Raw genomic sequence first — 15,404 nt, 5'->3', positions numbered from 1 at the left:
AAAAAATTCACAAGGATGAAAACAGAACAGAGGAGGTCTGCTTATTAGGAAAGATTGAACAGGCTGGGGCTCTTTTCACTAACAAAGAGAAGGTTGAGGGGATGACCAGATAGAGGTCTTTAAGATGTAGAGAAATGGGCAGAATTTTGTTGTGGGCTTTGGGACCCCAGCCCGCACTTGAAGGCAACGAGGCCTCTGTTGCAATCTTCTGGGAGTCAGCCTCCTAATTGATCGTATCCGAGCTCACCGTTTCAATGCTGCCGGCAGCTCTACAACATCGGCAGCCCCACTGGGAGAAGTATGCTCTGCTAATGCATGTTGGTGACTGCGAGGGCATCTCAACATGGAGATGCCATCAATGGCCTGTACATGAAATATTAAAAAGCCATGATCTATACTGGTAGGTGAGTCATCATGGAGGGGAAACCCCTCTGCTGCATCTGCCTCAGCAGAGATTGCGTTCTTTCGTGCATGTAGCCCCTATTACTGGCATGGAGCCTTTGACTCTGAAAGCCCCCTGGACTGCTGCAGGGAGGATGCCTCCATTGAGCTGGCAGCCTCTGTACACGGTGATGGGGGGGGGGGGGGGGGGGGGGTGGTGCGGGCGCTCCGCTGCCAGCAAGATGCTGGTGAGCCCTCTAAATTACGCCTAATTGGGACGTTAAATATATAGATTGGCTGCCTGCCTCCATGGTTTAGTTTAGTTTAGAGATACAGCACTGAAACGGGCCCTTCGGCCCACCGAGTCTGTGCCGACCATCAACCACCCATTTATACTAATCCTACACTAATCCCATATTCCTACCACATTCCCACCTGTCCCTATATATTTCCCTACCACCTACCTATACTAGGGGCAATTTATAACGGCCAATTAACCTATCAACCTGCAAGTCTTTGGCATGTGGGAGGAAACCGGAGCACCCGGAGGAAACCCACGCAGACACAGGGAGAACTTGCAAACTCCGCACAGGCAGTACCCAGAATCGAACCCAGGTCCCTGGAGCTGTGAGGCTGCAGTGCTAACCACTGCGCCACTGTGCAGTCGATCTGTTTCCCCGACATGGCTCAAAGCTATTTTCCTGGCCGCCCTCCTGCGCCCCCCACCCCCCGTCCTCCCCCCCCCCCCGCCCCCGTCCTCCCCCCCCTCCCCACCATCCAGTGGTCAGGAAAGTTCTGCCCAATGTGTCAACTAGTGGGGTGTCCAAGATAAGAGATCATAAATATAAGATTGCCTAATGTTTCCAGTAGGAAATTCAGCAAAACCACCTTTACCCAGAGAATGGCAAGAGTGTGTGTGGAACACGCTACCAGAAGGAGTAGTTGAGGAGAATTGTGTAGATGAATTTAAGGGATAGCTAGATAAGCATTTGAAGGAGAAAGGAATTGAAGGGTATGTTGATGGGGTTAGATGAAGAGGGGTGGGAGGAGTCTCATGTGGAGGATAAATACTGGCATGGACCTGTTGGGCCAAATGGCCTGTTTCTGTGCTTTCAACTATGTAACCCATTTAAAATGAATAGGTTAACCTTCCATTAATACAATGCAGAGAGCAATTTTGTATAAATGTGTTAAGCATTTTTATGTTAATATCGCTCCAGGCTTATGCCATTAAAATAACATCCAAGAAGAAGAGTAAAATGATTCTATACCTTGATGAACAGGCAACAAAAAGCAATAGCGATGTCTGCAGTTACATCAAATGACAAAACTTATAAATTGAAAATATTGCTGCTTGATAAACTGATAATAATGGGTGTGCTTTGCCTTAAAAGGAAACTACATATTACTTATACTTGTATTTCTATTTTACAGTGTGATATTGTCTTTATCATTGCTATAGACTATGTAATTGAATATTTTCTGTGCAGTGAACATTTTTTTAACCTACTAAAAATTGTTTGAGGTAAGCGATTGATGCTATTAGCCATATCTCAGACTTATTAAAATAGTTTTCCGTCTTATATTCTGATTGATTTTTTCCATAATTTAATATCCTACAACAGGCAAACTGTAAATCCACCAGGGCTTACAATTGGCCATAGTGTAATAGCAAATCATCTCAAATCTTGGTTGAATACCTTGATGTCAGCTGTAGAACCAGGATGGTTCATAAATCTTGGGTTTTAGTGTGAAGCTACTCTATCCTGCTGCAGCCTCTTTTTGAAGTTGCTGTGAGTTTTCTATTTTTGGAACCATTTTAGGAACTTTCCATGACTGTATGTTTTAATGTCATGATTGGGCCTCTCACTTTCAGGCTGGAGCACCAGTAGAGTATGACCTCTGCTTGCACTTCCAATCATACCCATTTTTCTGGGTGGGCATGCATTTTCAATGCATAGTGGTCTCTTGGCACAGTTCGCTCCGCCAAAAGGATGCTTACCAGTGTGAAGAGGACAGCTGCAGCACCAGAAGAGCCAATGAGCCACTGTAAAGTGGATGAAGCACCCCAAAGCTTGAAATGGAGGAAGGAGAGGCCATGCCAAGAAAGCTAGGAAAGAACTTGAATTTATATGGACTTTCTCCCTTCACACAATCACTACCGCTGTTTCTCCAAGCCTATTGCCTTCTTCCCCATGGCAACCCCCGAGAAGCAGTAGTAACATGTGGATCGGAGGGAAATCCTGTGGAGACATAGGTGCGATCCCTGTCGCTATTTAGGAGAGGCCAGCGATAGCCTGCAGACATGTCAACCCCATCGTCTCATAAAACTCTTAAAAATCATGAGTTGCTATTTTTTCCAAACATAAACCAATGTACATTGATAGTTGATTTATAAACCTCATTAGTAGCTTATTTAATCTTTCAACAGGCCAGAGCTGTTTACAAAAACTATATTACTGCACCTGAAAGTGCTTCACAAAAAACTTTTTAAAAATCCTACCATTTGTCCCCAGTTGTGTTCCCCACCATTTTCGACATCAGCCAACAGAGTTCAGTTGCCCAAGAATGCCAGTCTTGTGTTATGAGTCCAGCCCTAGTAGGAACTGAGGCTCCAGGAGGCTAAAGGCCATTGTATCTAGCTAGGCTGGATTAAAGCCCAGGTTCCAAAGGTAAAGAACCAATTGCACGAGCCAGCTCTCCACCTTTTGCATTTCGAAAACTCTGCTGGCTGAACAGTTTTAAGCCCTGCAAGCATGACAAAATCCCGCCCGTTATATGCATGCGGTGTGTGCGGGTAGCTTTTATAACCCAGTAGCCACCCTCTGGTTTCTCGTGGCAGCTCAAATGCAGATGGTACGGTGGACTGTCACCGAATAAAGGTATCATGACTGCTGCCAGGATTGACCTGCATGATGCGCTGAGTTTGGTCGCATAACTGCTGGTCAACGAGGGAGTGGAACTATTTGCATTCGTGGTACTTCTCTGAATTTACATGCGGTGCCTGCATAGCAACATGTGCAAAGCCAAAGTGTCCCTGCACCATGGGGAAGTCTGCAATCTTGGTGGAGCCATGTGCATGCTCTTCTTAAATCTCCCAGGAACCTCCCTTATACAACAGTGGATGATGAACTGTGAGATGTTGGAGATGTCGCCTTTTCCAGCCTGGAAGAAGCCTAATACGAAGAAGTTCATGGCCATGGTCACCTTCGCAGTCTTTGGCAATGCTGTCCTCACCCGGCTCTGAGGCTTCAGTTCTGCCTGCAAGAAGTGACAGATTTCAATGAGCATCTCCTTAGTGAAAGAGAGATATTGAGCTACTGGGCTGAACCTAGTCATCCCAGTGGCGGGACTGGAAATGGGCACTCTTCCTGATTATCACATGGATGGCCTCCCCATCACGATCACGTGGCGGTTGGCTGTTTTACATATTGGAGCCCCCCCCATCATGCAGTGGGGCAGGAGGCGAGACACCGACTACAGCGTCAGATGACTCTGGAGCTGGACCTGGCACATATTTAAAGGCCTGCCAGCCCTGCATTCACTTCTGCCTGCTTTAAAAGAGTGCCTGCAGTGACCATGGCAGAGGGAAGACACCGGGTGGTCCTGCAGTTTAGCGAAGCCCCCTTTGAGATTCTCCTCCAGGCTGCAAGGGAAAGAAGGGAGGTCCTCTTCCCCAGCGATGGCAAGAAAAGGTCCTACTGTCTGACCAAGCAAGCCTGGATGATGATAGCTGAGGAGGTCAGCAGCCGTGGGGTCACGCCCTGAACATAGTTTCAATGCTACAAGAGGGTCAATGACTTCCTGCTTTCTGCCAAGGTGATTGCTTGACATCTTTTTAGGGATTGCATGCGCCTATGCATGAGGAAGCACAACATGGAAAGGGAGGCAACACAAAAGTGTGGGCAGAAGGGGTTAAGAATCACCTCATCCTGACAATGCATGGCAGCATCTCGGCCACAGTCTACCTTCTTTCACAGCTCACCCTCATTAACTCCCCTGAGAGTTGACAGGTGGATGAGCTTCAAACCCCAGTAGGGGACAAGGGGCTGCCACTAGCAGAACTGCCATGTTGATCTCTCTGCGAAGTATGACTATCTCCCTCTTTCCACTTGCAGGACAAGAGGGCGCATAACAGCAGCGAGACCTCCCGGACTGGTGGAGGCATCCCAGATCTTCAACCTTTCTCCATGGCTGAGGAGGAGGCACTAGAGTTGGCGGGAACATAGGGCGGCTGCTCCATAGTGGAGGGTGAGACCGGAGTCTCTGTGCAAGAGAATAAGGATTGACTTCCATCAACATACAATTCACTTCTGGAAATCCATATCATGCATGGTTAGCACATTGAGATTTGCAAATCCTAACCCACACGCGTTTGTGTTCTCTCATGCAGGTCGGTGACTACAGGAGACTCCAGTGGAACGGGGGCAGAATTCCACCTCCAAGGCTGATCAGCAGTCGGACGATGCATCGTCCCATGAATCTCCTGCACCCTCCACCAGCGCCGATACCTTCACCTCGGTGGGTTTCTACTCAGCTGTAGAATCAGGGTCACAAGCTCGTAAGAGCACTGTACACATGTCCGAGCAGCTGGCTGAGGCCTCTGACAGTCAGAGGACTGTGGGTGGCCAGGCCCATGCTGAGTCCCAGGCTGATGATGAGCTTCTGGTTTTGACAGCACAGGACATGCTGGAGTTGCAGGAAGAGGCAACATCAGGTGGAGATGCCAGAGGCCATACAAAGACATGAGTGGACGATGGAAGAGTCCATCCATGCCATGAGCGCTGTCATATCCCAGTCATGTGAGCACATGGCTTCCTCCATTGAGAGGTTGGCATCTGTCATGGAGAACCAGATCCTACAAATACATGTAGGCATGCAAACTATCGCTTTGACCGTGAGCTCGATTCAGCAGTGGCAAGGCAAGAGAAGGACGAGGCACCTGGAGTCTTCTCCAGCTCCTCGTCCTTCTCCGGTGAGCAGGGAAGTTCAAATGAGCCTTAAAAGAGAGGAGGAGAGACTGATTTGCACATCTGGGGGCTCCCCTCAGGGCACTCCGAGTGTGGATAGCATCTGCTGATCACCTCCGTCAGTGAACCCAGCTGCGATGATTGAGGAGAGTCCTGAGAACCAGTCCAGGAGACCTTCAGGCAGCTGGGACCCTCCAGGCCTCAGACAACCAAAGGACACCCACCAAAGTCAACACAGGCCAAGGGGCAGTCTGATCAGCAGCCTGCCTCCAGTTCAGCTGCTATTGCTGGGATCACACCCGGGAGCACTTGCAAACATGTTAACTTAGAACATAGAACATTACAGCGCAGTACAGCCCTTCGGCCCTCGATGTTGCGCTGACCTGTGTAACCATCTGACCTACACTATTCCATTTTCATCCATATGTCTATCCAATGACCACTTAAATGCCCTTAAAGTTGGCGAGTCTACTACTGTTGCAGGCAGGGCGTTCCACGCCCCTACTACTCTCTGAGTAAAGAAACTACCTCTGACATCTGTCCTATATCTATCACCCCTCAACTTAAAGCTATGTCCCCTCGTGTTTGCCATCACCATCCGAGGAAAAAGACTCTCACTATCCACCCTATCCAACCCTCTGATTATCTTATATGTCTCTATTAAGTCACCTCTCCTCCTCCTTCTCTCCAACGAAAACAACCTCAAGTCCCTCAGCCTTTCCTCGTAAGACCTTCCCTCCATACCAGGCAACATCCTAGTAAATCTCCTCTGCACCCTTTCCAAAGCTTCCACATCCTTCCTATAATGCGGTGACCAGAACTGTTAAGAAAACCACATAGAGACACTTGGAGAGTCACAGGTGTCTGCCATCTGAAATGTAATGAATATAAAGTTCTTTTGTTCATGCAATTAATGATTATTGTTTAACAGTCATTATTCCATTTCGCCTTAATTGTGAGCCACTGACTTCACTTTTCCCCCTTAGTGGAATGCCAATGTAACTACAGCCCTCATTAACATTTGATCTCCATGGACATTAGTGCGGTTTGCAGCTGGGCATGAGTCAGGGAGCACAGATAGAAAGGAGGCGACAGTCTACGTCAACTGAGGTGAAACTTTATTGGTTTTACTCTGAGTGACCATCATGGTGGCTGGAAATGGATGATTATGAGGTTGTCTCTTGCTTCCTTGGCACATCGCTGAATCTGTTTAGCATCTGGTGCATGGGCTTCAACATCCCAGGGCGCTTTATCCTCCATCGCATCCTCCTTGTCGGTGAAGGAGTGTCACTCAGTCATCTCATCGTCATGCAAGGCCTCCCTCCTCTGCAGTGCTAGATTGTGCAGAGCACAGCAGACCACCACCATACGGGACACCACTGCTGGGGCATTTGCAGGGATCGATCTGGGCACCGGAATCTCTTCTTCAGCGGCCCAATAGCCTGCTTGATAGCTGCTCAGGTGGAGCCTTGGCAGCCATGTCTTCAATGGGGTAGCCCTTATTCCCGAGAATCCATCCTGAAGGCGAGTGAGGGGCATGAACCATTGTGACACCTGGGATTACTAAAGTATGTAGGCGTTGTGGCTGCTTCCGTGGAAACAGGCACACACCTGCAGGAACACCTTCGGTGGTCGCAGACCAGTTGAACGTTGATTGAATGGAAGCCTTTCCTGTTGATGAAGGCGGCTGGCTGGTCCGTGAGAGCCTTGCCGGCCACGTGCATGCAATCTATCACACCTTGCACCTGGGGGAATCCAGTGACGGCCACAAAGCCAATGGCCCTCTCAGCCTGACTGTCAGGGTCAGTCCAGTAGCGCACATTGTCACTGCTGCTTTTGGACAGGGTGCAGTGGATGGCTGCTGTCTGTGAGACCCCACACATGTCCCTTGTGGATCCTTGAAAAGATCCAGATGCGTAAAAAACATCTTTGGAGACCTGTAGTCTTCACTGACATTTGGAGGTAGCAGAGCTGAGTCCGGTACATTCATTGGCACTGGTTGGCCCTCCTTGGCATGGGCGGCTGCAGTTGCTCTCATCATGGAGCTTCACAGGCAGGCACAGCTCTAACTTGGCCTTCTTTCCTTTGGAGATGCCGCATAACACCACAGGGTTCAAAAAAGACAGGGTGTATGAGACCCATGCCAGTGAGCAGTGCGCCTTCAGATTGCTGTTGTAGAGAGGACCCTGACCTGCTAACTGAGCTTTTGACAGTTCTCCCAGTGGATTCCCTGATGGACCTCAGTGCCGACCCTTGCTGATAGCTGATGCTATGATCCAACAGTATGGGCGACCAAGCATCTTACACAGCAGTTTGGTCACCCAGTACAGGCACCCAAACCCCCAAGCTCCCCCCCCCCCCCTCCCCCCGCCCCACCTTGCACAGCAAATGAGAGCTGGAACCCCGTGTCAGAGATCCCAAGACCCGCAATCCACCGTAAGAGACGCCAAGACCCTGACCCCCCACCCCTTGCAGAGCATACAGCAACACAGCCCGACAGAGTCTCTGCACCTCTCCTTCTCCTATGCAGTACTGTTGATGGCTGCCTCCCCGTTGCAGCACTGAAGCCTCTTGCCTCTGTGCCACCAGCTCTTAATGGCTGTAAACCTGAAGGCACATGAGTGTTGCTCGCCTTCCACTAAATCACAAGTCCAGAATTAAATTGAGGTGGATTAGGTGCAAATTCATTACAGTGATCTGCTCAGCAATTTAAATGAGAGTCCTGTCGCATCAGGGTTGGTGCTTTCCTGCCTCTGACTTAATCTGGAACTGACTGCCCATGCTGGATTTCTGGATGGATGGTTCCGACATGATTCTCCATTCCCCGCCACCACCCCCCCCCCCCCCCACCACCTCCACCCACCAAGCCACCATTCCCACTTTCAATGGCCACACAAAATTCAGCACACTGTTTCTTCCATTGGTTGAGATAAGAGAATTGCTCCCTGAAGGCCTTGGATGAATATGGCCTCCTACTGAGAGCCCATCTCCCCTTCCTCTTCGAGCAGCTTGTCATACTCTGTGTTGCCTCTGTTCATTCTCCCTTCATGCTGCAGGGCGGGGAGATAGAAACTACAACACCCATGACTGGGAGCAAGTGGTCTGAGCAGAGCCCTTGAAGTCAGGACCAATGCCTGCACCACGAGCCACATCACTCTCAGAAAGATTTCAGCAACTTCAACTAACAGCACAAACCTCCAAACACTTCTATTAACTCAGCAACTACCAGTAAAAATCAGTCAGCAACTAACCTGAAAGTAGTTGATGATTCCTTTACATAGTGTTGGTAGGGGTCCTTCATGCTGCTGGATGCATGTTCAGCTGTGTGAGGTTAAGAGAGGACATCAGCTGGAGTGTTTAGGTCAAAAATGGCATTGCTGGAATTACAAGGCATCCAGCACAGACAATAACCAGAAAAGTGCATGTGCATCAGACACCTTTTTGATGCCTCTAAAGAGGTTCAGTATTTGCTTTGGTTAGAATTAGTGCATGAAAGAATAGGATGAGAGAAAAGAGCAGGAAAAGAGCTGGAAACAGTGCTCCAACTTTATTATCTCCAGCACCATCTTTGGTCTGAAGATTGATGGGGCTTCTTATATAGGGTTAATGGTCACATATTTGAGAGTCTTCCTCCTGGTGTTTTTGTAAATGAGCTATTTTCTACTACAACCAAGGTACAATAAGTGAGAAGTTCTTCGTCGTAATAACATCGTGATACCCAAGTGTCAGCCTTCTGGTTTGTGGCTTTCGCACCTGCATTGTGTGGTTACATTAGAAAAGGATTATTTTGGGCTGAATGTATTCGAGGGTGTGATTGAAGCAACATCTCCAGGTGAAAGCGGATCCTCCTTCTGCCTGATTACCTGCAGGACAATTTTGATAGGCTCTACAGAGGGACAATCTGTTCTCTGCCTTCCTGCAGCTCTTTCTGATATTTTTACCTAAATTAACTTCTGTCTTTTCAGTCCTTTATACTGCTGCAGGCATAGCAATCCTGCAGCATTGCCTGATCTTCTGCCTACTAGTTGGCAGGCTCCCAATCAGGTGTTTTCTAACCAGGAGCTTGCCCATGATGGGACTGACATACACATGAGGCCTGAGTGGTGTTATGGACCAAGGCACCACTCGGATGGATCTCCTGTCAAGGAACCAAAAAATGAGAGAAAACCAGATTACACCTGGATTTCATGACTATTTTTATTTAGCCTCAGCTATTTTCTGGTGGGGCGGCACACCTTGGGTGGATCTGCCATCCCGCCCCTATCAAAGGGGCATCTCCAGAGGGATTTTGTTGGCTACTCCAAGAATTTCACCATTACACTCTTAAACAGCCTCAGTAGAATTCATTGCAGCTGAGAGCTGGTGTGAATCCTAATTAGGCTCCTGAAGAGGTCCCATAACCTGCTAGAAGTAAGGCAATTGATCCTGGAGGGCATTGGTTGCTTTAATGTGCCAGATTTATGGCTCCCCTTGAAGCTGCTTTTTCTTTGAAGTGGGAAGGGCCTCAGGGTATGCCAACTGAATCAAATGTGTTCTCCTGCCAATCATGAAGATTCTAATGACCTTATCCCTGAAATTTGGGATTTGGTTGACATCCATGTCAGGGTTCTGCTCTGTTGCTCTTCTGGCAGTGGAATAGGAGCCCCGGAATTTCAGCCCTGTGTTGTCAATATATGACTGACTTTGGGTCGAGCATAATTGGAAACTCTAGGTTCAAATACAGCTGGACACAAAAAACTGTGGGCCTAGAATACTGAATGCAAAATGTGTCTGAAGGCCTACTCTGCCAGAATGCTGATCAGTCTTGCACCCTTGCAACCTTTATGCATGTTTCTTTGCCAATCTTGCCAGCTGGGAATTTATGCCAAACATAAAAACCAGTGTAAAACAGAAACTAGCACTAATGTAGCACTGCCAATGGGTGTAATAGCAAGCAGGGTATTGCCGCCTTCTATGGTGCCTCGCTGCCAAAGCAGCTCGCCTCTAATCATCTTCTTCCTCTTCTATTACACAGAACAGGGATATGCTTAGCTGCTTAGACCTTCTGAATGTGTGGAGATGTGGGTGGGATCTGAAAAATTTTCAATACACTGACAGCACTTTGTTAGAATAGTGGCAATCTCAGAAATAATTTATTTTTAAAAATATTGAAGCAGATCACTACCAAACTCTAGAAATTTCAGTTACGCCAATGTCAGGTGACTACAGGCTGTACTATGCCTAAATGTTTGGGTGTAAATCTACACCAGCACATTACTGACATAAATGCAGGAAACTTTCATAAGCTGGTCTTTTGTATGGAGTCAATCTATGTAATCAGTGGGAAAAATGTCTTGCAAGCAGCGCAAACAATGAAGGAAATTTATATATACTCTGTTTAAGCATAAATCAGTTTGTACTGATTGCTTCGCAAAAATCAGCACTACATTGCTCTTATGCCATAGTTACACCAAAAATGTTCCTGGAAATTACAGGCCTTTGTGAGATGCATAATTTGCTTATCTACTTGGTATAGTGGAATATTGACTGTTGGTAGGCTTTCTGAGGCTATTGATCATTTTTCTCATTCTGTTTACATGTCCTTCGGCTGCTGAAAACAGCATTACTCTAGCCATCACCTGACGCCAAGCAGAGTATCTAGTTCTCATTATGGGGAGGGTGCCTTCGGGTTTCAAACAGAGCAAATTCTCTTTTTTGGTTCACTGCTTGCAAATGCATCGCCACTACAGCATCTGAAAATACAAGTTACTTGTGTTGTTAGCTAGAATTTTTATTTCGTGAAGACAATCTAGCAGCCACTTGAAATAGCAGCTGCAGTTTCTAAAAGTTATAGTTATGCTGTAAATTATCAGAACTCTGGGAGTGACCCATCTCTGCTAGTTGACCCAATCTGAAGTTCAAACCTGCAGTGATTTTGTAATAAAACCAAAAAGGACAGCTCACAGCTGTGTTAGTGAGTGCTCAGTTCAAGGACCTCCAGTCTTGTAGCTTTAGGTCTGGTACTGCAATTGACTTTTTAAAAATTCTTTCATGGGATGTGGGCATCACTGGCAAGGCCAGCATTTGTTGCCCATCCCTAATTGCCCTTGACAACTGAGTGGCTTGCTAGGCCATTTCAGAGGGCAGTTAAGAGCCAACCACATTGCTGTGGGTCTGGACCTACATATAGGCCAGACCAGACAAGGATAGCAGATTTCCTTCCCTAAAGGACATTAGTGAACCAGATGGGTTTGTATGACAATTGATGATAATTTCATGGCACTATTACTGAGACTAGCTTTCAATTCCAGACTTTTTTATTGTTATTATTAATTGAATTTATTAATTCATTTAATTTAAATTCCAGCAGCTGCCCTGGTGGGATTTGAACCTGTGTCCCCACAGCATTGGCCTGGGTCTCTGGATTACTAGTTTAGTGACATTACCACTACGCCGTCATCTCCCCCGACTCATGTGCCTGTAATCATGCCCATGTCCCCAAAAATAGCCTACACACTTGGTTTTCTGTAGTATTCCATTTTGCAATATTCTGTATTGAATATGAAGAACCATCAAATCTAATTTGGATTTCTTTTGATTGAAGTTAATCAATGTCCTCTCTCCACTATTGTATTCCTGTATGTTATATTTTGCACAGCCAAGTCATTTTAAGTTTCTTCAGTAAGAAGCATTTTGCTTTTCAATGCAAGGAGCGATTCAACAGTCCTGTGCTCAGGGAGGTTAAGTGCAGCTGGTACAGAGAGAGGACTAAACTGGGTCAGCAGACTCAATAACTATTTCATTCTGGCTTTCAGTTCAGTAAAAGCAAATTGTAGTATTGTGGTTGGGACTCTCAATTCCTCATTCTGGGCTTCTTTCACAGTCTTGGTGAGAATGCCCCAAGACTGTTGCTTGTAGTTTAAAAATGAAAATAAATATAATTCAGTTGCACAATAATTTTTGATGCCTTGGCTTGCTATTGCTGAAAGTACTTGTGGTTGTTAAATCAAATTTTTGCTTTCTTCTTAATTATCAACCACCTTCAATCCACCTCTACTGCTGAGAGGGTGGGAATCCTGCAGACGCTACCAATCACCCAGGTTTGGCTTGCTCCTCCTCCCTGCAAGGAGATACCTCAGCCTCCCTTTGTGCTTCCAGGCATGGCTCAGATCAACAATGCCTCTGAGCATAACTTTCAACACCACCATTTGCTGAAAAGTACTTACACGGTGAGGTACTATAATGAGTACTTTTGTGTGACTGTACCAGAATATTACTTTTCCATTGATGTGATTGTAATGTGTTACAAAATGACATAGCTGAATGAAAATTCAGTACAGTGACAATATACTGTACTCTATGGCTTTACAAGCCTATCAAAAAATAACATTTATTTGTAGAATGTCCTTCATGTTCTCAAGACATCGTAAAGTGGTTCCCAGCCAATGAACTATTTATGAAGTACAGTCACTATTATTGTGTAGGAAAGCTTGGCAATCAATTTGTGCACCGCCATGTTACACAAGTCAAGATAAATATGAAACAAAATACTTCAGATCCTGGAAAAATATAAATCTTCTGTTAACTTTGTTTTTGGTAGTTGGTTGAGGGAAGAATCAACACCCTAAGAGAGCTCCCTATTTTTCTTTAAGTAGTATTTTTGATCTTTTGCACCACCTGAGTATGCAGATGAAGGCCTTACCCGAAAGATAGTACCTCTGGCAATGCGGCACTCCTTTAGTACTGGACTGAAGTTTCAGTCAAGCTTTCATGCTCATGTCCTGAAGTGAAGCCCGAGCCCACAACCTTCTGACCTAGAGGGAAGAATGTTATCAATTGAGTCATACTAACATTATGAATATTGATTTGAGCCCCAGTGCTGTCAGATATTCTAGGTCAGCGCTACACTCTGGTGTTATTTATTAGCTCTGAAATGGTAATCTGCACCACGTAACAAATTAATTTATTAGCAAAGAATATTTAAAAGCAAAGTATCCAATTGGAAGAACTGAATTTTTGATTTTGCTATTTGATTAGATGTGCAGGTCTAAATTATCCAAAAATTGACTAAATTGTCACACAATCAGCACCACGTTCAGTTATTGCAAGTTGAAAGTGAAGTGCTTTGCACTAGCTAACCTTTTTATCAAATATATGGAGAAAAATCCTACCCCTTTTTCAGCTGAAAGGCAGTTTTAATTACAGCAAGATAATCCCTAACTCACCCAGCTTCACCAGCCCAGCTACTGGGCAGAGGGAATTGAAAAGTGTCTAGCCTGTGTCACAACTGTTTGTGCCAGATACAGTGACGATTTGGCAGTGTTGTCTAGTATTTTTACTGTACTGTCTTTAAGTAGTGGAATTCTATGGAGATAACAGACAACTATAATTCTATTAACCTCATGTTTTATTATATTTTAAAGTTTGTTGGATCTAATATAGACCCAACAGTTACATTCAAAATGCTGTTGGTGGAAAAATGGAACTTCCAACAAGTCATCAGATTGCAGTATTGTGGGGAAACAAATTCACACCAATAAACTGTACGAGGGCATATAGAGTAGCCAAATTATAGTTTGGTAAAGCACCAAATCAATTTTGCCAACTGAGGGAGTAAAAGTTCAGACACATTTGAATGGAGGGGACAACTTGGTGTCAGCAAACACGTATTTTATATTTTTAGATTAAATTTTTCTGTTATCATCCTAATTTCATAGGTGCAGTGCTTCTTGGGGACAAGAAGAAATGGACCCAAAGGTCTTGCCCACTATAAATGAGTTTTCAGTAAAAGGTAGCGCATCAATTTTTGGACCTGATTTGTGTATTGATTTGATGGACCAAAGTTTGGATTGAGCCCAAATTGGTAAGATGGAAATCTTCTCCATCTGCTGGTCCTTAATGAGACTTGCGAGAGCTGACCCAGTTCTTTGTAGAGGTGGGTCTTCAACACAAAACTGTCCCTCTTTGAATTGAAAAAAGAAATGTCATATTGCAATAGTGGGCTAGCATTAAGACATATTCCTGCCGTATTTCTGCTGCAGACTAACTCTTTGGACTTATCTTAGTTGCTGGTGCAATATTAGTCAGCACTGCAGTGATCCAAGTGCTGCTGAGTTTCGGTGGTTAACTCATTTGAACAATCATTCATCAGGTAGAATTTTTCTGGCTCCAGCGGAGGTGGTGGGGACTGGAAAATAGCGGGTAGCCACAACAGGACAGCTCATCGACGCATTCCCGCCACTGGGGAAGTTTCCCAGAGGCAGAGTTGGATGTGGATTGGCTGAACGGAAGTGGACAGCCAATTTAAATACTTAAGGCCCCAAAAAAGGGTGATTTTTCTGGCAATTTTTTGCTGTAGAAATAATTCAAAACCTTCGTTGAAGCAATTACAATTTAACAGAAAGCACTAAAAGTAATAGGCACTGTGGGATATATCCTATTTTTACTTTGTTTTGCTGATAATGACAAGACCTTGTTCTATCAATCTAAGCAAACTAACTAAAATTGTCTGAATTGTGACATTGATCATGGAATAATAGTGATAATACAAATCAATTGTTACTTCAGTAGTTTGCCCAGGAGGTTACATGCACCTAGACAGCTGGAACTCTTGCTTGGGTGTTCTAAATCTAGTTCATAATAGAAAGACTAACCTTTGTGGGCTGAGTACAAATGATCCATCTTGGCGAAGGTTAGAAGGGAGCACACAACTGAATGAAATATTCTTAGATTTTAAATTAAGGTATACAAAACAGGATTAGACATGAAGAGCTCATCTGATGCAGTGTTGCATGTGGCGAATATTTAATTTACAAAATTATTATATTTTCTTAATAAGTAGAAATAAATGGTTATCTTGGAGTGAGCACAATAATAAAATCCAAGTATTGATTTTTAAAAAAATTGCATTGAAGTTTGAGCTATGTTTGGGTATCAGCAGGGGCTAGATTCTCCTGTCGTTGTCAATTTAGTGGCATTTTGTCCATATGAACAGACTGTTAAAGTGGCTGCAATTTTCTTTGAGTCTCTCATTAGCTATACAGGGAGGGTTTTGAATGGTGATCTTGCCTGTTA

General features: G+C 45.2%; 1 protein-coding gene across 2 annotated transcripts in view; it reads left to right on the top strand.

The window, feature by feature from the left end:
* The window catches only part of mao (monoamine oxidase), a 225,992-nt gene that overhangs the window by 45,320 nt on the left and 165,268 nt on the right, over positions 1 to 15,404 (top strand). Inside the window, exon 1 of one of the 2 annotated variants that reach the window (XM_068040669.1) lies at positions 4,645 to 4,716. The exons of the other annotated variant lie outside the window; for it this stretch is intronic. Coding sequence (XP_067896770.1) covers positions 4,710 to 4,716 — 7 coding nt within the window. The 5' untranslated portion in view covers positions 4,645 to 4,709. Of the gene's footprint in view, positions 1 to 4,644; positions 4,717 to 15,404 lie in introns of those variants that run through there. 2 annotated transcript variants of the gene reach the window in all.

The sequence above is a fragment of the Heterodontus francisci genome, chromosome 10 (assembly GCF_036365525.1).
Source record: "Heterodontus francisci isolate sHetFra1 chromosome 10, sHetFra1.hap1, whole genome shotgun sequence".
NCBI classification, from domain to species: Eukaryota; Metazoa; Chordata; class Chondrichthyes; order Heterodontiformes; family Heterodontidae; genus Heterodontus; species Heterodontus francisci.
Note: the sequence above shows the minus strand (reverse complement) of the source record. Positions and strands in the feature narration are given on the sequence as shown.